The following is a 27,773-nucleotide window of genomic DNA, read 5'->3' as shown; positions in this document are numbered from 1 at the left end:
CAATAACAATACAAGGGCCAAATGAAAGCTGTTCAACTCCATTATTCAAGTTGTGGAGCAGGGGCATGTTTTGGTAAAACTGGTGACTGATTCTGGCAGAATTCTTGCAATGGTGTATCAAACCCCTGTCAATATATCAATCATGTGGATGGCCTCAGACTTAGCCTTCCTGTGAAAGGAAAGCTTAAATAAAAAAATAAAAAAAAAAAAAAGAAAGAAAGAAAGAAACTTGGCAAAAGTCACCGGGACAGCAGGTGTCTAAGAACTGCGAAGGGCTGGGGATCCAGGAAGCGTGAGACAAGATCTGAGCACCTGGTGTCCCCAAGTCAGAACGGAGGAGGAAGAAGCGATTGGGCACATCCGGGTACTGATGCCATTCCGGGTCCTGCGTGCAGAGGCGCAGGATGGCACAATGACTCACATTCCAGCCCTGGGTCACCCCTCCTCACCGAGTGACCCCAGACCAGGAGGTTCTTGAGTGTCAATTCCACGTCGGGCAGGTGGGCTGGTGTCAGGAGCCAGAGGGGAAACCCCCTTAGCAGTCAGGTTGCTTAAGGGACAAGTAAGGGGGCTCCAGTACGTGGTACTGGAGAGTATTTGGCCGCAGGCGATGATAACTCGTGAGCGTTCGTTATTCCAGGACTCCTGATCCCCACTCACCTGGAAGGTTCACCTGGCAGAGTTTTTCTGGCAGAAGGACCATGACTCATTTCATTCATTCATTCATTCATTCTTGGTGAAGAATTTTATAACATAGGAAAACGCACAGATCAGTAAGGAGTGTTGGGCTCAGTGCGGTGTCACTGACAAAACACACCCAAGTAACAACCATCTAAACACAGAACGTGACCAGTATCCCAGTCACTACCCTGATGTCTAACACCATAGATTACTTTCACCTTTGTTCTTCATTAACATGTAAATAACGACATGTACTCTTTTTCTGTCTGGCTTTTTTTGCTCGGTGTTGTGTCTGTGAGATTCACGTTTTGTGTGGTAGGCAGTTATATATATATATATTTTTTTTTTTCAGGCAGCTATATCTTTTCATTCTCATTGCTGTGTAGACAGAAGGAGGTACATGAGGTGAGGAGGGATGATTTTGCTCCCCAGGGACCATTTGGCGATACCCGGAACAATTTTTGGTTGTCACCACTTGCGGTGGGGTGGGAGGGGGGCAAGGAGGCTACTGGCACTTAGTGGGTAGAAGCCAGAGATACCGCTAAAAATCTACAATGCAAGGGACAGCCCCCACAACAAGGCACGTTCAACCTAAAGTGCCAGTAGTCCCAAGGCTGAGAAACCCTGATGGCATTTGGGTTGGTGGGCGTTAGGGTCTACTGTGAATATGGCTGCAGCGAATACTGACTTGCATGTCCTTTGATAAACGTGTATGCACTTCTATTGACAAAATCCCTGGGAAAGGCATCACTGGGTCGTAGGACCTGCCTGTGCTCAACTTTGGTAGATACTGCATTTTCCAGAGTTGTGTCCATTCCCACTTTGACCAGCAGTACATGAGGTTCAGGGTGTTTCACACCTGCACCAAGATTTGGTATTTTCTGCCTTTTTTTCTCTCTTTCTCTCTCTCTCTTTTTTTTCCTCTTGGTTGTATTTTCTTTTTCTTTTCTTTTTTTTTTAGTTTATTTATTTATTTAGAGAGAGAGAGAGAGAGAGCATGTGTGAGCAGGAGAGAGGCAGAGAGAGAGAGGGAGAGAGAGAATCCCGATCAGGCTCAGAATAGAACCCAACGCAGAGTTCGAGCCCACGAACCATGAGATCATGACCTGAGCCAAAATCAAGAGTCGGATGCTGAGCCACCCAGGCACCCCTCATTCTTGTTTTTTAATCTCTCTCCTACACCCCTCCTCTAATTCAACTTATGGCATATTAGATGCCCAAAACATCAGCTTTTGTCAGTAAATAATCCTGTTCCATATTTTGTGGGAGACTGGGATTATGCACAGGTGTGCTTGCTGTATATGTTGGTCCCAAGAGCCTGCTAGAAATGCAGATTGTTAAATTCCACCTGGAAGTTACTACCTCTTGCCTTGCAACCTGTATTTTAACAACCCCTCCAGGTGATGGGATGCTTGACAGAAGTTTGCATACTTTTGATCTGGATGATCCTTATCCCCAAGCCACGAGAACACCTAGTTTGGGCTGAACACTTTTAGAAACAAATGTTTTAGTTCTTCCAGGGTTAAAGAATTCACTTCCACATGTACATTCAGTGGTAAGTTTCATCAGTGGTAATTGGCCGTGACTTCTTTGGGGTCATTTGTTTTTCATTTTCTAAGCCTCCAGCTACGGGGAGATTGCCTCCTATGTGCACATGCTTGGACATTTGCCTATTTGAATGTGTGTAGACTGTGTTTTGCAAGTATTTGCTTAGCACTCTTTAGCATCCAGGAAGTGTTTCCATGATCCCTTCACTCCATCAAAATCGGAGGCAGATCACTTCACCTCACACCGCTGTGATGTGACCCATCTAGCTGGACCATGCTCTGGACCTGCTCTCTAGGTTTTAAGATTCTGCACGTTAAACTTCTTCCTGCCTCCAAAATGAGAGTTTTAATAATGCTTTGGGTTCCACCATCTAGAAAACAGCTTCTTCTGTTGCTAATTAGATGAAGGGTATAGAAAGCAAAATGATTGTGTCTCAGGAGAAGGTGGATTTTCCCCAGTGAACCCCAGGACTCCCCAGTTATGGGAGAATTGTTGTTTTAAAGATGTGCTTTGGAAATGTCTCCTTTCTTCTCTTTAACATCATGATCATTATCATGAAAAACACAAACAAAAGCCTCCATTGACAAACTATCTGGTCCCCCAGAACAGAGTTATGTAGTTGGCCATCCAAAGGGAATTAGATTGTCCGCATTCTCTACTTGCCTGTGAATTCCTGTGAATTCCTGTGAATTTCCTGTGAATTGCATTCAAGGGAAAAACATAAATCCCTATGTTTTATTTTTTTAAGTTTAGTTATTTATTCTGAGAGACGGGGGGGGGGGGTGCAGAGAGAGAGGAAAAGAGAATCCCATGAATCATGAGATCATGACCTGAGCCGAAATGGACGCTTAACTGCTTAACCTGAGCCAAGTTGGACGCTTAACCGACTGAGCCCCCCGGGTGCCCCCCACCTACATTTTATAATGAAAAATGAATCCCTGAGTCATTTGGCCTGCTTCAATAACAAAGGAAACCACACAAAAATGACCTTCCAAAGGACAGCCATCAGCAAACCCAAGAAATGATATAATCTCACCTCATTCACCCAACCATTTCTGCCAGCGTGTGACTTATGCTCTCAATGTTCCTTCAACAAACTTCATTCTGCTGTTATTTAACATTTTAAATGTAGTATGCCTGCTCAAGCCTGTATCCCCTCAATGTCTCTCCCAACTAAAGGACAACAGTTAATTGGGAGTGGAAAAACAAGTCCCAGAACAATGATGAAAGTGTAATGAAGTTTACATAAGTACACGCGATTAAACAAAGAAAAGGTACATGAGGAAATGCAAACACAGTTCAGTGCTGATGTGGGACATTCATAGTTAGGTCTCTCTAGGTGTATGCTGAAACAGGAGAGTGAAGAAAGGACTATCGGGACAGTAAAATCACACATCTAGAACTAGACGTAACTAGAACATCCACTTAAGAGAAAAAATCATGAAGGGCTCTCCTCGCATAGCTCTCCTATGCTATTCCAATATGTAAAATAAAACGGTGGGTATAAATTAAAATAGAAACAGAAATAGAAATTTATATTATAGGTTTTAACACTCCTTCCCCATCGCTAAATTCTGGACCTCTTAAACAAGCATTGAACGCAGTGTGTGCCCAATGGCCCGCCGGCTGTAACACAAGGGAAGACTCTTGGAGTTGCCGGACCACGGTAGGAACAGGGGGGAGATGTCCCTGCTGTCCTACAGGTCACCTTCTAGCTAGGCCTGGTACTCTGAGGTCACGGCTCACTGATGGGAAGGTTTTATGTGCTGCTCAGCCTGTGAGGTTCTAGATTCACAACTCTGCCTGGGAAATTTCTCCACATTGGGCTTTCTTGTTTTTGTGTTCTTGCTCCCTCCTGTAACGTCTCCAACTGGAATGGATGCCTTCTCCAGATTCGGAGTATAGGAACACACACGTTGAAGGCGCTTTCTCACCATCCCAGCTTCTAGGGAGCTTTTTCTCCTCTGAGCGCCCCCTACGTTTAGTGGCTACCCTCTTGTTTGGAACGGATCCATAGTCTTCTATGTTTCATTGGTTATGCATTTTCAGCTAAATGTATTTTGAAGCCTAGGGAGGAGATGATCTCCTGCGGGACGGGGGTCATACTTCACACTTCCTGGATTCGTCACTGCTGCTTTGTGGACTCACCTTTCACATTCTGAATTACAGCTCAAAGGGCCATAATTTTAGCCAAAAGGGACCATAGAGAACATCCTTTTTTTTTTTTTTTAAGTTTATTTATTTTGAGAGAGAGAGAGAGAATGCACACAAGCACAAGAGTAGGGGAGGGGCAGACAGAGAAAGAGGGAGAGAGAGGCTCTGTGCTGTCAGTGCTGAGCCCCATGGTGGGCTTGATCTCACGAACCATGAGATCATGACCTGAGCCGAAACCAGGAGACAGACGCTTAACCGACTGAGCCACCCAGGCACCCCGGGAGCATCTTTTTTTTAAGACGAAGCAAGTGGGGGCCCAAGATCACATAATCAGTTAAAGGTGGAACAGTAACTAGAACCCAGGTGTCCTGAGTTTTGCACCATGACCTGTTAGCAATATTGTGGGGGTGAATGGGCACCCCTTCTTGATATTCAAATGAAAACACATCTTGCATGGTTTCCCACAGAAATTTGATTGAAAGTTGTGGGTTTTTAAATATCGTTTCATCTATCTGGTCAATCAATCTGGTCAGTTTTTGTGTGTCAAAATAAAAGACACCAGTTGTTCTGTTCCCAGTTCCAGCTAAGAGCGCATTTACCCATGAGCACCTGGAACCTGGGGGTGTGGTCTTTCATTCATTCATTCAACACATACAAACAGGTAAATAGTATAAATAAGGTAACATACACATTTCTACATTACAACGTTGAGGGAGTGAAAAAGCAAGTCTAGACTTTCCACTAATTTCTTAGCGACCCTGGGACTTTTAAATCCTTCTATCCGCATTTCTTTATCTAAGGAAAAACTCAAAAGATGCCATATCTGATGTTCTAGTTCATTAAAGCCTTGGACTTGTTTCTAGAAGACACTTATTAAGGTGTAGCCAGCACCTTTACCTCATACTTTCAGAGGCTTTATTTACAATTATTATTTTTTAAACACTTTATTTTTTTAATGTTTTTATTTATTTCTTTTAAGACAGAGAGAGAGCCTGTGTGCACGCGCACAAGCGGGGGAGGGGCAGAGAGAGGGGGGAGAGAGAGAATCCCAAGCAGGCCCCACACCTTCGGCGCACAGCCAGACGCAGGGTTCGAACCCATGAGCCCTGAGATCGTGACCTGAGCCGAAATCAAGAGTCAGACACTTAACCCACTGAGCCACCCCGGTGCTCTGATTATTATCATTATTAACGTGATTATATTATCATTATAAACGTAAGCGTTTATGGGCTGACCACCGTGATGGTAAACTTCTCACCGTGGATTATTTTGCTCTCGCCCTTCCTCCTGTCCTCCAGTTGGCACGTGTGGCCTGGGAATGCTCCTCCACCTAAAAATGTCTTTGGTGATGTTCCTTTGCAGCAAGATGAAGGCCAAGTGCTTCATGCAAGGTCTTTTATGACTGCCTGGTTAGCCACAATTTCTGTTGTGCCACTGCCTTCAGCTCAGCCCTCTTTAGGTCTCCGCCTTCACATGGGAAGCCGATCAGTGCTGGGATGTCAGAGAATACTCTTTCACCTCTTTGATTATTTAAAAAAATTTTTTTTAAATATTTATATTTATTTTTGAGACACAGAGAGAGAGAGAGCATGAGCAGGGGAGGGGCAGAAAGAGAGGGAGACACAGAATCCAAAGCAGGCTCCAGGCTCCGAGCTGTCAGCACAGAACCCGACGCGGGGCTCAAACTTACAACCTGAGATCATGACCTGAGCTGAAGTCGGTCACTTAACCGACTGAGCCACCCAGGCGCCCCCATTTCTTTATTTCATAGAGATTCTGAGTCTTCTATCATTTCAAATAAAGGGATACCCTCTTCATTTTGGAGCTGTGTTCTGGACAGCTCCATAGCTGGAAAAATTCTTAAATAATGTACAGAAAATAAAAACTGCTGAATGGAATGAAGAGCAGGCTCTGAAGGTGGCCCCAGGGGAGAGTCAACACGTCTAGCCTGATTAGTTGGCTGGTTCGGGAATAACTGCTTCCAAAGGAGCCCCGAGGTTTGGTTGCTAGGTCTGCAGGTGCCAAACCGGTCCCTGCCTGTAGTCAAAGGCGTGTAGGGAAGGAAGGCTGAGCTGTTCAGTCTCAGTAGTGAAAACACACGCCGTGGTGTGTGTTCTGAGTAAGCAGGTCTTCTGGCCTATTAGGAGGGAAAGGTAACAGGTATAGACTTTCTCTATTGCAACATGAAGTTTCTTAAAAGGTTCTCCTGTGAGCTTTTTTTTTTTTTCTAAATACCAGAATCTGGGGGGAGGGGGGCAAATTGGCCCAAGGACAGCCGAAAGGGCAGAGAGGAAAAACAGCTATATATTTAACACGCAAACAATGCCATTCGAGGTAATAGATTGAATACAGAAACATTAGGATCGCTCCTAATTGGGCTGGTGTGTGTTTATTTCTTAATATAATGGCATTATAATGTCTGTCCCCTAAGCCTGTGTAGATCTGAAACCCTGTGTTATCGGCCAGTTGGAAACAGCAACGTAAACAGACTCGGTTGGCCTGATTAAGTTATGCGTCTGTACCCTGAACACTTTGTCAGACTGCAAATGCATTAATATTCACCCTAAGCCAAGAGGCTTTGCCAAACGAGATGCTGAAGTTACTCTCTGTTGTTTTGAAATAAAATATACAATAAGCTAATCTTTAAAGGTATTATTTGGAAGAAGAGAAGCTCGGCACTGAGCTTTCCATTATCACGCGCTCTCCACCGTTTTCTTTGCTCTATTCCGTGGAAGACACTGAGAATTAGACTCATCTGCTTTACCCGCATAAGGGTTACCTTTTCTCTTTTCCACTTGGCCTAAAAATCTGAAGGTGGGTCCTACATGGAGTTTATCTGTGGCGGGTCTTAAAGAACGGGGAGGATTTAGTAAAGGAGAGAGGAAAATAAGGTATAAGTTGGAAGAATAAAAAATGGGAACAATGGACCCTGGCAGAAAGAAAAACTACAGGGCTCGGTTGATGGAGCGTGTAACTCTTGGGCTCTGGGCTTGTGAGTTCGAGCCCGGCGTTGGGCGTCGAGTTGACTTGAAAACAAAAACAAAAACAAAAAAAACCACTGTGTTCAGGAAATGACGTGGCATTTACTTGGAGCAGGGTGGTTTCGGATTGCCGGGGCTCACATTTGTTTTCCTATCCGGGCCAAAGCAAGGAATCAGCATATTGTCCTGTTTGTTTCATTAATAGCAGCGTAGAGGCTTTTCCAAAGGAAGGAGAGAAAGCACCTTGGAGGGCATCATTTCTTCACGGGGTGGGGGCTCAATGTGCATTGTGAGTTAATGCCACAGGGTGGAGGGACTGGGGTTCTGAATTCAGAGAGCGAGGAGAGATGGGAAGGCATTCAGTGGTTGAACTGGCATTTTCGAAGTCATTTTAAATAAAATATATTCATCTATATTAAAAAAAAAACAGCTGGTGGGAAAGTGAAGGGTTGAAGACAAGAAACTTCTAAGTCGAAGAGCTTGATATTCTTTACCCAAAACACTGCTATTTACAGGTTGGGGGAAATCGCGCCCATCCTAGGTGGTCAGTATCCGACTGAGCCGATATAAAGGATGTATCTGAGTATTAGACGATGTTCTCTGGGTGTTTAAAACCCGAGTGACCCCTCCCTCCGCCCCGGGGTCCCCGAATCTGAACGTCACTTGTGGCCAGGATTCAAGTTCTTTCCGGTGGAGCTCTAGGGCCTTAAGGAAATCAGGGGGTGCAGCTGGGGACTTGTTCTGTGACCCCAACATTCTGTGACAAGCCCGCAGTGGATGCGTAAGCCGGTGGCGGCGGGGGGTGGGGTGGGGTGGGGTGAGGGGGTGCGGCTGGCACCTCATGGCACCTCACCTATGAGTCACAGGACCAGGAGCCTGCGCTGTCTGATTCCCCCCACGACTGGAAGTCCTGTGATCTCTGGTTTTAGAAAAGGGTAGGGCGGGGCCGGAAAGCCAGGATGGATGATGTTGTTGTTTTTTTTCATTTTAGATCTCTGTCACCTCAGTCATTTTTGTCATTAAAGCATTGGTTGTATTCCTTAAAGCATTTGAGCATGGAGGCCGCGTCACCTGGAAGAGTGGGGGGACCCCTGGAAGGGGGGATTGCCACGAGCCACAGGAGGGGATAACCCCGCAGCCCGTGGATGGCCAGCAGGAAACGGCACGCCTGCCAGAACACATTTCAGCTTTGCCTTTCACTGTGCTAATTCCCTGAATGGCAATAACAAGCGGGGGAGGGGGGAGGGGGGAGGCTGGGGGGGGCGTGGTGCGGGAAACACATGGGAACTGAAAGAAAAGAGATCTGAGAAACGAAATCCGCAGGGGAAAGGAGTTGCCGGTGTTTTAGGGCCACAGCCAGCAGATGCGGGCAGGGAAGCGGAGGGAGGGAAAACGCCGGGCTTCTGGAACCTGCTGCTGGGCTTTAGACAAAGGCGGTTTGAGAAGCCGAGACCGCGAGGCGGGACCGGTTGCTCCTATCAGCACGGGGGCCCGAGCCAGCGGCGGGACTCCCCGGCCTGAAAGGGGATCGATTCCCAGCGCGTCCTTCAGGCTAGGAGTTCCCGGAGTATGTGCCAGAATAAGAACGCAGAGGGAGAAGTAAGCTTGGGGGAGGCCTGGCAGATTTTGCCCGTCACTGACAACCTGCTTCTCCGGGAGGCATGCTGCCTTCATCCATGCGTTACCTCTTCGTAGTTTCTGTTTCCTGCGTCGTCCTTTTTATCGTGCTCTACGTGTTTGGGTTCGGGGGAGAGCCGGGCTTCCAGAGGCTAAATAATTCAGACACTTGGATGCTGACTCAGGTTTGCACATCCTTTATCAAAGGCAGAACGCCTTTCCTGTGGAGAAACAAACTGAGGATTCAAGACAAGTCTTCTTGCCGGGAATACCTGACCCAAAGCCACTACATCACAGCCCCTCTGTCTAAAGAAGAAGCTGAATTTCCTTTGGCGTATATAATGGTCATCCATCACCATTTCGATACCTTTGCAAGGCTCTTTAGAGCGATTTACATGCCTCAGAACGTCTACTGTGTTCACGTGGATGAAAAGGCGACGGTCGAATTTAAAGGCGCGGTGGAGCAATTACTGAGCTGCTTCCCAAATGCTTTTCTGGCTTCTAGAATGGAGCCAGTGGTCTATGGGGGGATTTCCAGGCTCCAGGCCGACCTGAACTGCGTCAAAGATCTTGCAGCCTCCAAGGTCCCATGGAGGTACGCCATCAACACGTGTGGGCAAGATTTCCCCCTGAAAACCAACAAGGAGATAGTCCGGTATCTGAAAGGATTTAAAGGGAAAAACATTACCCCGGGGGTGCTGCCCCCAGCCCACGCCATTGGACGGACTAAATACGTCCACCGGGAGCACCTGGGCAAAGAGCTTTCCTATGTGATCAGAACCACAGCATTGAAATCACCTCCTCCCCATAACCTCACCATTTACTTCGGCTCTGCCTACGTGGCTCTATCAAGAGAGTTTACCGACTTTGTCCTCCGTGACCCGCGGGCGGTCGACTTGCTCCGGTGGTCCAAAGATACTTTCAGTCCTGATGAGCATTTCTGGGTGACGCTCAACAGGATCCCAGGTATGTGCGACGCCGTGTTTCAGGGGACAGCAGCGTGCCGTACTTGGAAAGGCCGTTCGAGAGTCTGCTCCCTTTTAGTAGACGTGCAAGATGAAAGGGAACATCTGTAGTTCTCTCTGATCCTTTCTGGATGCAGAATCAGGTTCTAGCACGGCCAAGGAATACCTTTCAGAGGTATGGCTTTACAACTGATCGTGTTCTTTTGCATTCAGCTTACTAAATCTTTACCACGATAGGTATTACTGTTGTCAGTCCATAGTGGTGTTCCTTCTTTCCCCCAAATTTGCCAGACCCTCTCTTGCCAGCGCTTCTCCGTCCTACCCCATCCATCAACCAGATATCTACAGCTCAGCAGAACTGAGCTGACCACTCCCCTTATTCTTCCTTCAAAGGGTGTATCACCCCTTGGAATAATCACATTGACGTCTTTGTATGAGGTTGTTCTTGGCCTCCTCTGCATTATTAGCTGTGCGAAGCTGGGGTCGTTTTCCTATCTTGTTAACTGCTAAGCATCCTCAGTGCTTAGAACAGATAGTAAATGGTCAATAAATATATAGTAGATAAGTGAGTGAGTGAATGAACGAATGGCCAAGCATGAAGCTTTACACCAGAGTTGTCTCCCTCAGACCCGGCGAGTTGAGAAATGGTTGGACTCGTGTGTATACCGTATCATACGGGTAGGGTTTTTTTTTTTGGTTTTTTTTTTTTTTTTTTTTTTTGGAAAAGAAAATACATTTTGCTTTAGCTCAAGAATGAGATTCTAGGAACAGCTCCTTCTTTTCTCATCAGAACATTTCCACCTTTACTAATGGACCAGATGGGTTCTTTTTTAAACTACATGAAACATGAGAGAATCTCTTCTGCAGGAAATCTCAAGCTTTGGTCTCCATGAAAAATACAAAATGGACCTCTGATGAACTCAACAGCATTATTATAGCAGGAGAAAAACAATCATTGTTCTGGTTTTGGGGGCCTGCCAAGTTGGAAACACTGGTAGGTCCTCTCAGGCTGCAGGGCAGGGCCTGCTGGGCAATAAACATGCCAGCATTCTCTGGAAAATACCACGTTTGGGCTCTGAATCTCAGGGCGACTGGCTTGGGGAACAGGGTTTGCTCTTGTTCTGTGCCCTCTGTCTTTCCTGGCCTCCCTCTCCGGATGGCCGCCATCTTCCCACCTTCTGTCTGTGGTTTCCATCATTGTCATATAATTTGGGAGGGACTCAGTACTTAGAGGCTGGTTTTCACATTTCAATATTTATCCCTTCCTTTTTTCACTATTCCCTTTTGATTTATAACATTTGGTACCAGCCATGCGGTTCCTTACATCTGGTCTGAGATGAAGGCATTTCTTAGCAAAAGCCTGAATCATCACATCTTGAAAGAAGAAAAACACGTATTTAGGCTGGGGTTAAATGTCTGGTTATTGTGACAGATGGATGATCAGTCTTCTCAATGTCAAATCAATATAAGAAAACCAAGGAGGGTTGCCTGAGTGGCTCAGTCAGTTGAGTGTCCGTCTCTTGGTTTCAGCTCAGGTCATCTCACAGTTCCTGGGATTGAGCCATGAGTGAGACCCCGCATTGAGCCCGAGTTGGGCTCCTCGCTGTCAGAGCAGGGCCTGCTTGGAATTCTCTCTGTCTGTCTGTCTGTCTGTCTCTCTCTCTGCCCCTCCTGCACTCTCTCTTTCCCTCCCTCTCAAAGTAAATAAATAAAGAGAAAACCAAAGGAAAAAACAATCTTCCACACCCCCCCCCATTTTCCAGCCCTAGAAAAATAGACAAGATAGGAGACCAAGACTGATATGTAGACAGGCAGAGGAAAGGAAACCATTTTTTCTATAGGCTGTGGTATGGTATGCTGGCTTCTGCCTTCTCAGAGAGATAGTATGGCTCCATGTAAATCACATAATCTCTTGGAGCCTCAAATCTCCCCAACTACCAAATGAGAGCCCAGGTAAGAAGACCCCCTTCATCTCTGCCTTTGCCTCTCCTTGCGGAAGACTCAATGCCCAGAACGACACGAACACTGCACATATAGCTATGAGGAATTTGTAGGAAGGTGGAAATGTTGGTGAGTCTAGATTCCCGGTTGCCCATTAGCCTTGGCAAATGCATTCCATCTCCTTCGGAGGTGAGAGCTCCACCAAGAGCATCCTCCAGGGAGAAAAGCAAGCATGGTCCAGGGTCAGTGGTCTGTCAGATCTGATTCTACAAGGGATGCTTTTCAGGATAATGTGACGCCTCCTGTGGCTTTGCTTCCTTCCTCTCTTACATGCGGGATGGCATTCTGGTTTAGGGAGAAAGCAGAAGGATATCCTGCTTGTATGTGGGGCCTTCATGAATTGCAAGGTATTAAAAAAAAAAAATCATCGGGTGCCTGGGTGGCTCAGTTGGTTAAGCATCTGACTCTTGGTTTCAGCCCAGGTCATGATCTCATGGGTCCATGAGTTCGAGCTCCAGGTAGGACTCCTTGCTGACAGTGCAGAGCCTGCTTGGGATTCTCTCTCTTTCCTTTTCTCTCTGCCCCTCCCTTGCTCATGCTCTCTCTTTCTCTCTCTAAATAAATAAATTAAATTAAATAAGTATCATCAAATGCTCTAGCCCGTGTTGGATATCTCCATCTTCAAAGGCAATGTAAAATCCAATCACACCCTCAAGTAACTCCAGGATTTTATGCTTGAGTCTCCTTTGGGACTTAAGATTTGGGATGTGAGTCTGGTCCTTCATTACGAGGTAGCTTTTAACCATATCAGCTTTTTTTTTTTTTTTTTTGAGAGAGAGAGAGAAAGAGTGCATGTGAGCAGGGGAGGGACGGAGGGAGAGAGAGTCTCTTAGGCAGGCTCCATGAGAACGGAGCCCCACGCAGGGCTCAGTCTCACAACCCTGGGATCATGACCTGAGCCAAAATCAAGAGTCGGACTCTTAACCAAATGAGACACCCAGATGCCCCAGCTCTTCTATGTTCGATGTCATGTTATAAGAGGAAAAGTCCTTCAGTAAGTATGGGGTCAACATCGTTTTTGCAAAACGTGCAAGTACAGTGTTGTTCCTTTCCTGTCTCAAAAGTTCCTTCTCTCTTCTGCCTAACACCCTAACTTAAAGTGGTTGTGTTAGAAATACCATGCACAGGTACATCAGCTTCCCCAAATCACCCACAGTTGTCATAGGACCAAGGAAATGACTAGTACCCTACAGTTACATGACATCAGAAAACCAAGTGAAAATAGTTTATGAGACTCAATAGAAAGAATATTCGCAGAGGTAGCACTGAATTACGTAGCTTCACCTGGCATTTTTTTTTTTCAAGTTGTGTTTCTATTGAAAAAATGATTTATTTCTTGGTCTTCAACCCTTAGGCTTGTTCCAATCTGCATTAGAATTAGAAATGGTGCTAGGGGAGCCTGGGTGGCTCAGTGGGTTGAGCGTCCCACTTCAGCTCAGGTCGTGATCTCACAGTTCGTGATTTCGAGCCCCTCGTCGGGCTCTGTGCTGACAGCTCAGAGCCTGGAACCTGCTTTGCATTCTTTCTCGCTGTCTGTCTCTCTCTCTGCTCCTTCCCTGCTCACACACTGTCTCTCTCTCAAAAAGAAATAAAGATTAAAAAAAAATATGGTGCTAAAACAAGCCAAAAAGAGTCTCTTGGGGTAAGAGGGCCAGTCTCACATCCTTCTTCAGGGGAGGCCAGGCGGAGTGGCTATCAGCCCATTTCATGTGGCTCTTGGAGAGACAGATGGTCTAGACCTCTCCCTTCTGGCCATATTCTCAAAGGAAACCCTCCAGGAGCACAAACAGAGAGCCAATAGTCTACCTTGAATTCTGGTGCATGGTTAGATTTTCTAACTTATCAGATCTTTGTAATCATTTGTGTCACCTTAAGAAACCACCATTTTCTCTAGCTTTTCTGGTTATTCCTATAGCATTGTCTTTGGCCTCCCCGCCCCATGGTGGAATGTTAGAGGCCATTTTGATTTTTGCTTTAAATCTTGTGAAATTGCTCAGTACCCACAGAAACAGCCGCTAGGCTTGTTTCTTACAGTCCGTTCTCATGGCTAAATTGTCTTCTGGTCACACTTCAGGGCCAGTCCATCCCTAATGGAAAAGGCAAAACTGTTACTTTTTTTTTTCCAGCTATACTTTCCCCCCCTTCTCACTGTGTAAGTTTATTCTTTTGAATTTTTGCTCGTGCATTCATTACTCTGACCTTTCTCATGCCGTGAGGTTTTTCCTCCATAAGAATGTTTTCGTTTGCCTCTCTTCCTTTTTCCATTTGTATACATTTTTTTTTTCAGAGCCCCTTCTTCAAATAAATTATCTCAACCTCAGCAGTGACCACATGATCGCATTTCCTCATTTTTCAAACCTAAAAATAGCGTATTTCCTACTTCGATTTATTTTGCTTTTTTAACGCTGAGTTTTATTTATATGTGCACATTCTTTGGGAATGTGCTATGACTCTTTAAGTGGCAAGCGACAGAAACACAACTCAAAGTTGCTTAAATAGACGCAAGAGCCTACCGGGTCACAGAATTGAGATGCCCAAGAAAGGACTCCAAAAAATCTGGATCAAGAGTGGAAACAACATATTCAGGAATTCAGGACACTGTCTGCCAGATGGTCTCTCTGTGGTGTGAAAAACTGTCTCTTTGTCCAGAGCTAAAGGTGGGGGGGGGCGGGGGTCCCAGGTATGGGACTCCCAGTGCTACAAGCAGGAAAGCCCCAGGTGAATTGGGCCAAGTTGGTCACTCTCCCTGCCTGTGGTGGCCCCATTCAGACAGACTCCCCCCACCTGCTGTCAGAGATGGCCACAAGTAGCTCTCGTTTCTTGGTTCTGACAGTTGGCACTCTTAGGGGACAAGAGAGTCTTTTTCCTGAGAGTTCTAGCAACAAGTTTAGGGGAGACGTCGTATTTGTCCTGCTTGGTGCAAATCACTATCCCTAACCAAATCGAGGGGGTGAAGGATACTGACGAGCCTTTGTTGGGTCACTTTCCCAAGGGGCAGGCTACAGTTGAAGACGGTTCCTTAGGGTGATGCTGGCCAGACTAAAGGACGCTCCCCACTGCAAGAGCGTTCCTTGTCTTGTGGGTAGAGTGTTAATGAACATCTCCATCTGGTATTAGAAGGGCAAGATTCAGGTTAAGACCTAAAGCTTTAAGCCCTTGAACGATCGTAACTTGGAGAATACTAATTAAATTACTTCTGTGGAAGTGGTGTCATCTCAATAAACATACCCCTTCTGTCTCATAAAAACATTTTTAATAATGTTTCTTTGTTATGTTTGGATAGTACTTATTTTGCAAAAGTACTTACGCATGATCTCGTCTAATCCTTACAAGACCCCTGTAAAAGGAAGGCTATCATCCCCATTTTGTAGAAGAGAAACTAAGATGAAAATATGTGACTTACCCAAAGACAAGTATTTCATATAACCTAGCAAGAAATTTTAAAAAAAAGAAAAAGAAAAAGAAATTTCTAGAGGAAGGAGAGATAAGATCTGTATTACACATTTAGATTAAATTATACCTGGTTTTATGGATCCTTCATCAATTATTGTAAAAACTGCAAGTGTCCAGAAGATGAACCTTAGGGGATTCGGAGTCTTGTTGAGCTTGAGGAATGATGTATAATGGGACCCACCCAAAAATATTCTCTCTTGTTCCCTAAGTCATCCGGATGGTTAGCCCCTCTTTCTGGAACTCGGGGCTTTTTTGTGTGAGCAGGAGGTCCAGGAAAGAGGAGGGGACTGCCCATCTGCCCCATCTGGGTCTGCATTATCTCAGCTTAATCTTCTCAAGAATCTCGTCTGGTCAGTATTGAAACACACATTTTGCCATTTTACCGAGGGGTGAAGAGGGAATCGGAAGGGTTGAGGAACATGCTTTGCTCCAAAAGCAGGAGGCACACGAAGGATAGAGCGGATACAAGGAGCACCGCAAATCCAACGCACTCAAAACACAACTTACACAGTCGCCTTTGTGTGTCCTCTTCTAGCTCTTCCCTGCAGGCTGGGTTCTCTCTCTCCGTCGTTCTCACTGCCCCATCCTGGGGGATCTGGCTTTCCCTGGAGCTTGGGTTCCAAGAGTTGGGGAGAGCCAGACTGGAATCCTAGCTGCCCCATCCCAGCCACATGACCCGGTGTTTATACAAAAGCCCAGTCTTCAAGTAGCAAAGCCAAGGTGGTGAAAGCGTGGAGCCTGGAGCCAAACTGCCTGCATTTGAATCCCTGCTTTGCCGTTTACAAGCTGTGTGACCTTGGACCAGTGACCTGAATTTGGGGACCTCAGTTTCCCATCTGTAATGCGGAAAATAATAATTTTGTATCAAATACGTGAGGCTTCAATGAGTTGGACTATTGCCCAGCCCATATTTTAAGCGTTAATTTTTATCGTTATTGTTGTGATTCTGGCCTTCGCCTCTAAAAGGTCGTCTGTAATAAATATCTATAAAATGTCATCATTTAATAAATGTTGAGCACCTAGATACCGTGCTAAGTACTGGGATACAGTAGTGCATGAAACAAATAAGACCTCTGCTCTCGTGGAGTGTATGTTCTAGACGTGGGACACAGATAAAAAAAAGCAGACAGATAAGACAATTAGAGCTTCTGTTCAGTGCTCTGCAGAGAACACAGGCTGATACGGAAAAGGATCTGCTTTGAATGGGGTGAGTTGGGGAAGCCTTCTTAGTGGACGTGGTACGTGAACTGAGGTGGGCACCTCGTATGACGGCCACGGGGACGATGTGACCTGGCCACCCCACCTTCATAGGTGTTACTGGCAGAAGAAGCAAGGCGATGGGTGTAAGTTTTTGGCATAGCGCTGACTACAGACTGAACAGTCAATAAACTGAACCTGGCTGTCCGCCTCCTCTCTGTTTCTGGTGCCGCCATCTGTCTTCTCTTGTCTCCTACAATATAGTCTTGTTTCTTTCTTTCTTTCTTTCTTTCTTTCTTTCTTTCTTTCTTTCTTTCTTTCTTTCTTTCTTCTTTCTTTTTAAAGTTTATTGGTTTATTTTGAGAGAGGGAGAGAGAGCACACACAAGCAGGGGAGGGGCAGAGAGGGAGGGAGACATGGAATCCCAAGTGGGCTCTACACCGTCAGCGCAGAGCCCAACGTGGGGCTTGACCTCGCGAACCACAGGATCATGACCTGAGTCGAGATCAAGAGTCGGATGCCTAACCGACTTCCCCCCCACCCCCAGGCGCCCCTTGTCTCGTTTCTAATTACAACAAACCCACGGGTTTGAACTGCGTGGGTCCAGTTACAGGTGTGTTTTTTTTTTTTTTTACAATAGAGCCCTATAAATGTATTTTCTCTTCTTTATGATTTTCTTCCTAACATTTTCTTTTGTCTAGCTTACTTCATTGTCACAACACAGTCCATGATACATATGATATACAAAATATGTGTTCATTGGCTGTTTGCCATTGGTAAGGCTTCCAGTCAACAGTAGGCTACTGGTACTTACGTTCCAGGGGAGTCAAGGGTTATGTGGGGTGCGCCTGGGTGACTCAGTCGGTTAAGCGTCCGACTTCAGCTCAGGTCATGATCTTGCCGTTCGTGAGTTGGAGCCCCGTGTCGGGCTCTGTGCTGACAGCTCAGAGCCTGGAGCCTGCTTTGGATTCTGTGTCTCCCTCTCTCTCTGCCTCTCTCCCACTCATCCTCTCTCTCTCTCTCTCTCTCTGTCTCAAAAAATAAATAAACATTAAAAAAAGTGTTATGTGTGCACAGGGGGTTGGCACCTCTAACACCTGCCGTTATTCAAGGGTCAACATATTTTTCCCGACTGTATTCTCAGCCTGCTTTCATCCATCTCCATAGTGACAAGGATGACATTTATAAAAATTGATCATGTGATCGTCTCTCTCCTTGAAAACCTTCAAGCAGATCCTCATCACCTCCAGCATGATGTCCTAGCCCCTTCACTGAGCGCAGGGCACTCATTGCCGTCTGGTCTCTTAGGCTTTCCAGCACCTTCTCTCGCTATGTGCCCCATCCCACGCTGTACTCTAGCTCTACCTGGGTGACTTGTAAATCCCAAATGTGCCACTTCCACCGTCCCTGCCTCGACTCATGCCAGTTGTCCTGCCACGACCTTCTGGGCTTTTTCTCCTTCTCCCTCACTTGACTGACATGGGCCTTTCTTGTAAGAGTCAACTTACGGTCACTCTCTGAAAAGACTTTCCTAATTCTCACTGCCATGGACTCACTCCTCCCGTATCACACTGTACTGTTATTAGTCTTGCAGTGCTGTGTTTGTGTTCCCAGCGGACTTCGAGACTGAGCTTCAAAGGTAGAAGCTACACCTGATAATTTTTGTTGCCTTTACGTCTAACACAACCCCTGATACGTGAGCAATGCTCAACACAGCGGAGTCTCAACTTGTATTCATTCAACTTGCACAAACTCAACTGTATGCATGCACACATGTGCACACACAGGTCCACACGGTGTGTAAATTTAAATGGTTTGGGCCATCCCACCCTGCCTTCCATTCCATGCAATTTGTCTGGGGTTTCGAGTGAGCCCGAGGTGGATTCTGTTTATTCCCATGACGGGTCTTCGTTCCCATGGCTCTCTAATGTTAATGATACCGTGTACATCTCATAACACATAGTTCCTCAGTTCCAGCCAACTTCTTCATCTGGGGCTCGTTAGAAGAAACTACCATCTAGGTCAAGATTAGAGGGAAAATCGGCCATGTTGGAATTAGGGAGACTCTGTGTCGTCTTAATGTGGCACGTTCCCAAGGGATTTCTCCAGAGGAGTTTTGACTGTATGTCGTCTCCTCTTTACACCCTGACTTTGCAACCTAGACTCCCTATAAGATGTGTACAGTTCTTTGAATTGAATTTATTGTACGCTTATTGTATAAATATGTACATTTATTGTATATGTGTACATTTATACAATACATTTAGGTAAATGCATCGTATACATTCATTGTATAAATGTATATATTTCTCTCTCCCAACACTTCCCTACAGCAGCTGGTGCTTGTCACAACAAATGCCCTCCTTAATCCCTATCACCTATTTCACCCATCCCCCCACCACCTCCCCTCTGGTAACCACCAATTTGTTCTTTATGGGTAAGAGTCTGTTTCTTGCTTTCCCTCTTTCTCTCTCTTTCTTTTCCCCCTTTGCTCATTTGTTTTGTTTCTTAAATTCCACATATGAGTGAAATCATACGGTATTTATCTTTCTTTGACTGACTTATTTTGTTTAGCATAATACTCTCTAGCTCCACCCATGTCATTGCAAACGGCAAGAGTTCATTCTTGTTTATAGCTGATTCATATTCCGTTGTATCTAGACACAACTTCTTCTCTACCCATTCATCCATTGATGGATGCTTGGGCTGTTTTCATAATTTGGCTATTGTAGATACTGCTGCTATAAACATCAGGGCGGGTGCATGTATCCCTTTGAATTAGTATTTTTGTATTCTTTGGGTAAATACCTAGCAGTGCAATTTGGGGATCAGAGGGTGGTTCTGTTTTTAACTTTTCTGAGCTACGATTTCAACACTATGTAAAGGTTGTCATGTTGCCAAATGTGTGAAAGGGCATTGCTTTTACAATCCCTCTTTGAGGAACTTGGATAATGGATATTATCCATCCAACTATGGATAATACTGTTCTTTTCAGATGCTTGGTCGCCGACTATTGAGCCTTGGTTAATAGTTGATTTTAGAGTCACTACTCTCAGAGAAATTCAGAATGATGGGGAAATTTTAATTTGCAGTGACTGTCCCCCCTTGAATCTTTCCTCAGCTTGCTTTTTGGCTTTTAATGTTCTTTGTTACTTGGTGATTCACATCACGGTTTGGGTTCTGATGAATCATAACACTGTATCATGCCCCCCACATTTCCCTCTTTTTTGGATATCTCTTCCTGAGGCTCCCACTGACACCTGCTGATATGTTCCCCCTCCCACCTCCCTACTCCCCACAAACCCACTTCTCCAGAATCTCCGTGACTGGCACTGCCATTCTTTCCTGGGAGCCAACTGCTTTGTGCCCCATATCTAATCAGCACATTCTGTACATTCTGTCTGGGATGGTTTCTAGCGAGTATTACCCAACTTGTTCCTATCACGGCCACTCTAACTCCAGCCCATCATGCCTCTCAAATGGATTGTTAGACCCGTCCAAGTGCCCTCTCTAGCCCGGGTCTCTCTCTCTTCAAACCATTCTAACACTCGACATATTTTTCTAATTAAGGCATGGCTCTAAGAATAACTTCTCAATCTCACATGCTGCAGGGAGTTCCCACAGCTTATTGATTTGCTCACTATAAACATCTCATGGGATGTCAGATATCAACATACTCCTAATAGATATCACCTCATTATCACCAATACCACCTCACTGTCAATTCTCACTGCTGCTTTCTCTGCAAAGAATATTCCAGAAAAACCACCTTCCTTGTGTTCCTGCCTTTGGCACTTTTCTTCAGCTCATTCTCTCTCTACCGGGGCCACTCTTCTCCATCTCTCCCATTTAAATAATGGCCTTAATATGTCTGCTTTTAATGGCCTGTCATTTGGGAAGCTTTTCCTGATCTTTTTTTTTTTTCTCTCTCAATGATACACTTTGTAAACCTTTGTAACGCTTGTATGTCATTTTATAATCTTCTTTACATTATGATTATGAATGTGAATATCGTATTACCCTGACTAAAGTATAATCTCATATGGGGTCTTTCATGTTTTTGGCAGCCCAACACAGTGAGCATCCAGTGGGATAAGAATAGTTATTGAATTGATATAAATGGAAATAAATCTTTTTTTTTATGGCAAAAAATTTTAGATTTAGATGTAGCCAGCTGGACTCAGTTTAGACGGTCCCAATTTTGTTGCCAATATCCAAAAGCATCATAATTAGGAGCCAGTCAAACATATGCCTTCTTCTTTCCATCAGGCCTGATCTGGGTGTTGACCTTGGCCACGTCAAGGTAATAGAGTTTCTTCACAGTGTCTTTAATCTGGTACTTGTTGGCCTTGACATCCACAGTGAACACAAGTGTGTTGTCCTCTATGCTCTTCATGGCCGACTGGGTAGTAAGGGAGAACTTGATGATGCACAGTGGTCCAGCTTGTGTCTTCTGGGGGCATTCTTTCAAGGATATTTGGACTGCCTTCAGAGGCATTTGGGTCATCAGAAGGTAGATGACCTGCAGATCTTCCTTTTGTGTGTGTGTGTGTGTGTGTGTGTGACTGTGGACATCTTTCAGCACCATTTTCTTGGACTTCAAAGCCTTTGCTTTGCCTTTGCCTTTGGGAAGGACAGGAACTTCCTTCTTCACCTTCAGCACCATCTTTGTGAAAGGCAGAAATAAATTTTTTTATTCAAGTGTAATTAACATGCAATGTTATATTAGTTTCGGGTGTACAATGTAATGATTCAACAATTCTGTACGTGACCCAGTGCTTGTCAAAGTGTGCTCTCAGGCGCCTGGGTGGCTCAGCCGGTTAGGCATCTGCTCAGGTCATGATCTCACGGTTCGTGAGTTCTAGTTCCCCATCAGGCTCTGTGCTGAGTGTGGCGCCTGCTTGAGATTCTTTCTCTGCCCCTCCACCATGTGTGCATGTGCTGTCTCTCTCTCTCAAAATAAATACATTAATTAAAAAAATAAGTAGATTCTTGATCCCTTTTATCTATGTCACCCGCCCCACTCACCCACTTTCCCTCTGGCAACCCCCAGTTTGTCCTGTGCATTGAAGAATCTGGGTTTTTGTTTGTCTTTTCTTCTTTCTTTGCTTTTTTTTTCTTTCTTAAATTCCATATATGAATGAAATCATTTGGTATTTGTCTTTCTCCGGATGACTTATTTTACAAAGCATTGTAACCTGTAGGTCTGTCCATGTTTTCACAAATGCAAGATTTCATTCTTTTTTATGGCTGAGTAATATCCCATTATATATGTATACCATATCCTCTTTATCGATCCGTCTAGAGATGCACACTTGGGCTGCATCTGTATCTTGGTTATTGTAAATAATGCTGCAGTAAACATAGGGGTACATATGTCTTTTCAGATTAGTGTTTTGTTTTTTAGGAAACTCCGTACTGTTTCCCACAGTGGCTGCACCAATTTGCGTTCCCATCAACAGTGTACATGGGTTCTTTTTTTCTACATATCCTCGCCAACATTTGTTATTTCTTGTGTTTTTGATTTTGGCCATTCTGACAGATGTGAGGTGATACCTCATTGTGGTTTTCCCTTTATTTTTTAATTTTTTCATTTCATTTTTTTTTTTTAATTTGGGAGAGAGAGAGAGGGCGCTGGGGGAGAAGGGCAGTAGAAGAGGGAGAGAGAATCCCAAGCCCAGTGGGATCTATGCCCTGTGCAGAGCCCAGTGTGGGGCTTGATCCCACGATCCTGAGACCATGACCCGAGCCAAAATCAAGAGTCAGAGCCTCAACCGACTGAGCCACCCAGGTGCCCTCATTGCGGTTTTGATTTGTATTTTCCTGATGATTAGTGATGTTGAGCATCTTTTCATGTGTTTATTGACCATCTGTATATCTTCTTTGAAAAAAAGTATATCTCTTTAGGTCCTCTGCCCATTTTTTGATCAGATTGCTTGGGGTTTCTTTTTCTTTTTGTTTTGTTTTGTTTTGTTTTGTTTTGGTGTTGAATTGTATGTGTTCTTTATATATTTTGGATATTTTATCAGATATATCATTTGCAAATATCTCCTCCCATTCAGTATGTTGTCTTTTGTTTTGTTGGTTTCCTGCACGATACAAAAGCTTTTCATTTTGGTGCAGTTCTAATAGTGTAATTTTGTTTTTGTTTCCCTTGTTTAAGGAGGCATAGCTAGAATTGATGTTTCTACAGCTGACGTCAAAGAAATTGCTGCCTATGTTTCATTCTAGGAATGCTACTGTTTCAGGTCTAACATGTAGGTATTTAATCCATTTTGAATTTATTTTTGTATATGGTGTAAGAAAGTTGTCCAGTTTCATTCTCTTACACGTAATTGTCCAGTTTTCCCAACACCACTTGTTGAAGAGGCTGTCTTTTCCGCATTGTATAATATTGCCTCCTTTGTCATGAATTAACCGACCATATGAGGGTGGGTTTATTTCTGGACTCTCTGCTCTGGTCCATTGATCTGTGTGTCTATTTTTGTGCCAGTACCTGCTGTCTTGATTACTACAGATTTGTAGTATATCTTGAAATCTGGAATTGTGATACCTTCAGCACTGTTCTTCCTAAATGGAAATAGTTTTTAATATGCCCCTCAGCCTGCTGCCCAGTCAGTTGCAAATCATCACCCCTTCCACCTCCACCCCCATCACACACACACACACACACACCCTAGATTACTTTGCCATGTCCTGAGGGATCAGTTTCAGACAGCATTTTCTAGCCATGTTCAGTCCTTCTGGGACATTTCTGACATTTCCTTTCTACTCCTGGTCAATAGCAATGGTACTGTTCTCTCTCCTTGTGTTTCCAAAGCATCTTGCTCACCTTGGGAATAGTTCACAGTGCCAACCTTATTTGGGGAGCAGTGCTGGCCCTAGCCAGACTATGCTTCAATCCGAGGTCGACCATCCCTGATCTTACCAAACTGGTACCTTACTCCACACCATAGAAGTAAAAAAGAACAACCCAACAGCAGAAGCCCCTGCTTTAGAGGACGTATCTGGGTTTTCATAAGGCTACTTATTTGATGAAATTAACTCATCTGTTGGTGAACAATCTTAGAAAGTTATATCCAGGGGCACCTGGGTGGCTCAGTCAGTTGAGCGTCTGAACTCTTGATTTCTACTCAGGTCATGATCTCACGGTTCGTGAGTTTGAGCCTGTGGTGAGCTTGGAGCTGGGAGCGTGGAGCCTGCTTGAGATTCTCTCTCTCTCCCTCTCTCTCCACCCCTCCCCTGCTCTCTCTTTCTCTCTCTCTCAAAATAAATAAACTTAAAAAAATTTTTAAGGAAAAAAAGAAAGTTACGTCCAAAGCAGTAAATGTATTAGTCACTTTCTGAACTAACCTTGTGTTAATGTGGTTTCTCATTGCCACAGCTGCTTACAAGCCCATCTTTTGAAATCTCATCTCCTGACCTGCAGAGTATATCATATTCTTTCTTGAGCTGCTTTTGGTCAAAGCCATGAGCATCAGAAGGTTTTCCCCAAAGTATATTTACCCCATATCCATGTCAGTGCCATGTTTTCTGAGAATAGGTGGATGATATTCCTTCCCCATAATCTTTCTTTTCAAGGCAGGTTTAAAAGATCAGAACTTAACTGTGAACATATTGAAGGCTGATGCTACCATTTTTTTTTTTTTTTTACTAAGCAAACCAAAGATATTCAGATCATCCTAACGTAATTAGCTTCCCGCCATCATTAGTCTCTTCTCTTGAGCCATCCCCTTCCTTAGCCCCATTCCTCACAGGATTCCTCCTTCATGAAAATCTGGGATTCTGTCCTCAATTCAAATCAGAGCTCCTTGGGGGTCTACAGAAGGAAAGCCCTCCTGCCCGGGACCCCAAACACTCTCCTACATCCCATGTGAAAACTGCCCAGTTTAGACCCTGAAGTCCTGGTGGGGTGTTCAGTGGGGGGGGGGGGGGCTCCCGGAAAGGCTGCTTACCCCTCCCCCCATGTGGTTTCTCCTCTCCAAGGACTTTGGTCTGTCTGAGCCAAGCACCCTCCACCCCACTTCCAAGTCTTCTTGGATTTTATCTCTGGTCAGTTATCCTACCACGTTTTGGACTTTCCCCTGCACTTTAAGTGAATTTAAACAAAACTCCCCAGTGCACTTTTCCTGTAAAAACAGCATCCTCTTTATTCTGGGAAGAATCTAGAATAATCACAGCATTTAGAGCTGAAAGAAGCCTGAGGGAGCATCTAGTTCCAATTTGTGCTAAGCTTGTACAAATCGGGAAATTGAGAGTCGGAGAGATCAAACGGCTGGTTGACTCTGCTGCTGTTAAATGAGTTAACGTTTCCTGGCTTTACTGGCCATTTCTTACACATGTTAAAATAAGTGATTCCATTCATAAGACCTTCATACTTTTCTATTCGTCTCCCCTTAACAGAAAGAAGACCTCTCGAGTCACATGTGATACGGAGGGGAGGGGACTTCAGACACAGTCAACACTGCGATAGCTGCTATCTTCCTTTTAGGTTCTCCCTGCATTATATAGGTTGTTCCTAAGACATTCCCCTACCCCCTGGGGAACATCTGTGTAGTTAGAATAATGTATGTGGGTTCTTTTCAGCTCACTGTAAAGCTGTCCAACAAACGCTGATCATTTGGTCCCCACGCCTTAGTGATTTGGGATAGGTAAGGAAGGGCTATATGGGTTTTACGCACTACAGTTTGCAGACTTTGATGATCTGCATCTCTACTCTGCATTCCCTCTACTCCCTCCACTCGGATCAATGGTTTAAACATTTCTTTTCCTTCCACACTCATCCAGTTATTGAATACTCTTTTTTTTTTAATTTTGCTTAGCATTTTTATTTGCTTTTGAGATGAGAGATAGAGACAGAGCATGAATGGGGGAGGGGAAGAGAGAGAGGGAGACACAGAATCTGAAGCAGGCTCCAGGCTCTGAGCTGTCAGCACAGAGCCCGACGTGGGGCTCGAACTCACGAACTGTGAGATCATGACCTGAGCCGAAGTTGGACGCTCAACCAACTGAGCCACCCAGGTGCCCCAAATACTCTTTTGTCAACTATCTTGCAGCTGTGAGTGGGTAGGACAGCTGGTGTCTAGGGTGATTAATTCATCCTGGTATGCCCAGGACTTTCCTAGTTTTAGCACTGGTAATCCCACATCCCGAGAAATCCCTCAGTCCTGGGCAAACTGGGACAGATGGTCACCCTAAGTGCTGCCCCAACACATTCCTGCTTGCTTCCCAATGCCCAGGTCATCTTGGGATCAAGAATTAATGCCTTAGATATTTGTGTTCCACAGAACAGCACCGATCAGTAAATTGGAAAACTGTTATCATCAAAAGCACTCAGTTCTGCAGATTCCAAAACACTGTAGACACATCGAAGGGTAGTGATTGAAACTACACTATCATTCACGAGGGCCCTAACCAAAGCAGACTGGGGCCACACCTCCTCTATTTATAAGAAATTGTCCTTTTCTTTTCTTTTTTCCTTTTCTCTTTCTTTCTTTTTTTTTTTTTTTTGAGGAGAAAGGATAGAGTTTAAGGAAATCATTTCAAAGGATAAATTGGTAAACATAAAATCTGAATCGAAAACCACTTTAACCAGTGGGAGAATCAAATACAAAGATCTTCTTCAGTTATGCGCAAACACAGGACATATCCTGGAGACAAATTTGTTTGGCTTTAACGTCTAGGAAAGAAGAAATGTCTGCTTCTTTGGGATTGATCCAAGCCCTCTGCCCTAATACACTGTCTAAGCTCAAGTTAATGACAGGTTCTGTGGGAAAGAAGCTAGTAGGAGAGTGGATTAAATAAACTGAACTCAAGTCAAGAATTTAATAGGGCTATTAAAAGTAGAAGCTGGAGGAAGCCACACCCTATTTCTATTTTAAAACTGTTTTGTTTCCACTTATTTGAAAATGTTCAAAAGATAAAGAGTATCTTCAAGATATAGATCTCCCGCAGCTGCTGAATGGTAAAACACTGGGTCTTAGTAGAAATACCAACCCCTTGCAACATCAGTTCAACTTTCAAAAATATGTAGGTGGAGGAGTTTGGAGGCAGTTGGTACGAGAAGGGTAGCAGAAGCATATCCCAGATTTGGACAGACCTTGAACCTGCAAATTCACTTCCTGAATCTGCCATCTTTTTTCTCAAAGGAGACATTTGGAAACCGACACGTTGCATAGAAAGACAACCGTCACTATTCTGTTCCTTGAAGTTGAGCAGAATATAACCAAAGATAACATTTTTGTTTGTGTTTCTTGTCTGCTTTTCGCTTTTGTTTTTGTTTGGGCAATTGACCCCGGAAGGGAAAGAGCTTTGCTACCCCAAGAAGGCCTCTAGGGAAGTAGAAAAGGGAGTGCGACCCCAGAAGAGTGAGGTAAGCTAGGGTGACCGTCTGTGGAAGATCAGGAGAAGATTCGGAAGAAGGCTTCATAGCCAGATTGACTTTCCACCACTTAGAAAGACTATTCCTTTTTAACAATTGGGAAACTAAGGGACAGTGATCCCCAAAGACTTTTCCAAGGTCACGTAGGAGGCAGCAGAGCTTTGTTTGAACCCTGCTCCGGGGGCACCTGGGTGGCTCCGTCCATTAAGTGTCCCACTCTTGACTTGGGCTCAGGTCATAATCTCATGGTTTGTGAGTTTAAGCCCCACATTGGGCTCTACGCTGACAGTGTGGAGCCTGCTTGGGATTCTCTCTCTCTCTCTCTCTCTCTCTCTCTCTCTCTCTCCCCCTCTCCCTCACTGGTGCACGTGCTCTCTCTCTCTCAAAATAAATAATGTTAAAAAACAATAAAATAAAGCCTTAAAAAAATATATAACGCTGCTCCAAAGCCTTGGTCTTCCCCCACTATGCTGTGTATTTGTCTCTGTGGTAACCTTTTTGTGGGGTGACCCAGCAGGCTGGCTCTCTGAAGAGGTAACCATTTGGAAATGGTTTGGAAATACAGGCTGAAGAAACCTGAAGTGTAGTCGCCCCACTTTGGGGCGGGGGCACAGGGCAGAAGAGGCCAATGTCACCCATGATAACAGTGACCTTGAGGGCTCCCACCTATCCTTTGGGATCTTTCAGGCGGCAGAATGACCCCTCAAACACAGTTGTTCTGCTTCACTGTTTAGTATCTAGGAAGTAGACGGGGCAGGTATGTTCTTGGATGAGCCAAGTTTGGTAACAGAGAGA

General features: G+C 44.7%; 1 protein-coding gene across 2 annotated transcripts in view; it reads left to right on the top strand.

Annotated features, from left to right (window-relative positions):
- The window catches only part of GCNT2 (glucosaminyl (N-acetyl) transferase 2 (I blood group)), an 84,810-nt gene that overhangs the window by 18,161 nt on the left and 38,876 nt on the right, over positions 1-27,773 (top strand). Inside the window, exon 1 of one of the 2 annotated variants that reach the window (XM_043590840.1) lies at positions 8,774-9,947. The exons of the other annotated variant lie outside the window; for it this stretch is intronic. Coding sequence (XP_043446775.1) covers positions 9,026-9,947 — 922 coding nt within the window. The 5' untranslated portion in view covers positions 8,774-9,025. Of the gene's footprint in view, positions 1-8,773; positions 9,948-27,773 lie in introns of those variants that run through there. 2 annotated transcript variants of the gene reach the window in all.

This window comes from Prionailurus bengalensis, chromosome B2 (assembly GCF_016509475.1).
Source record: "Prionailurus bengalensis isolate Pbe53 chromosome B2, Fcat_Pben_1.1_paternal_pri, whole genome shotgun sequence".
NCBI classification, from domain to species: Eukaryota; Metazoa; Chordata; class Mammalia; order Carnivora; family Felidae; genus Prionailurus; species Prionailurus bengalensis.
Note: the sequence above shows the minus strand (reverse complement) of the source record. Positions and strands in the feature narration are given on the sequence as shown.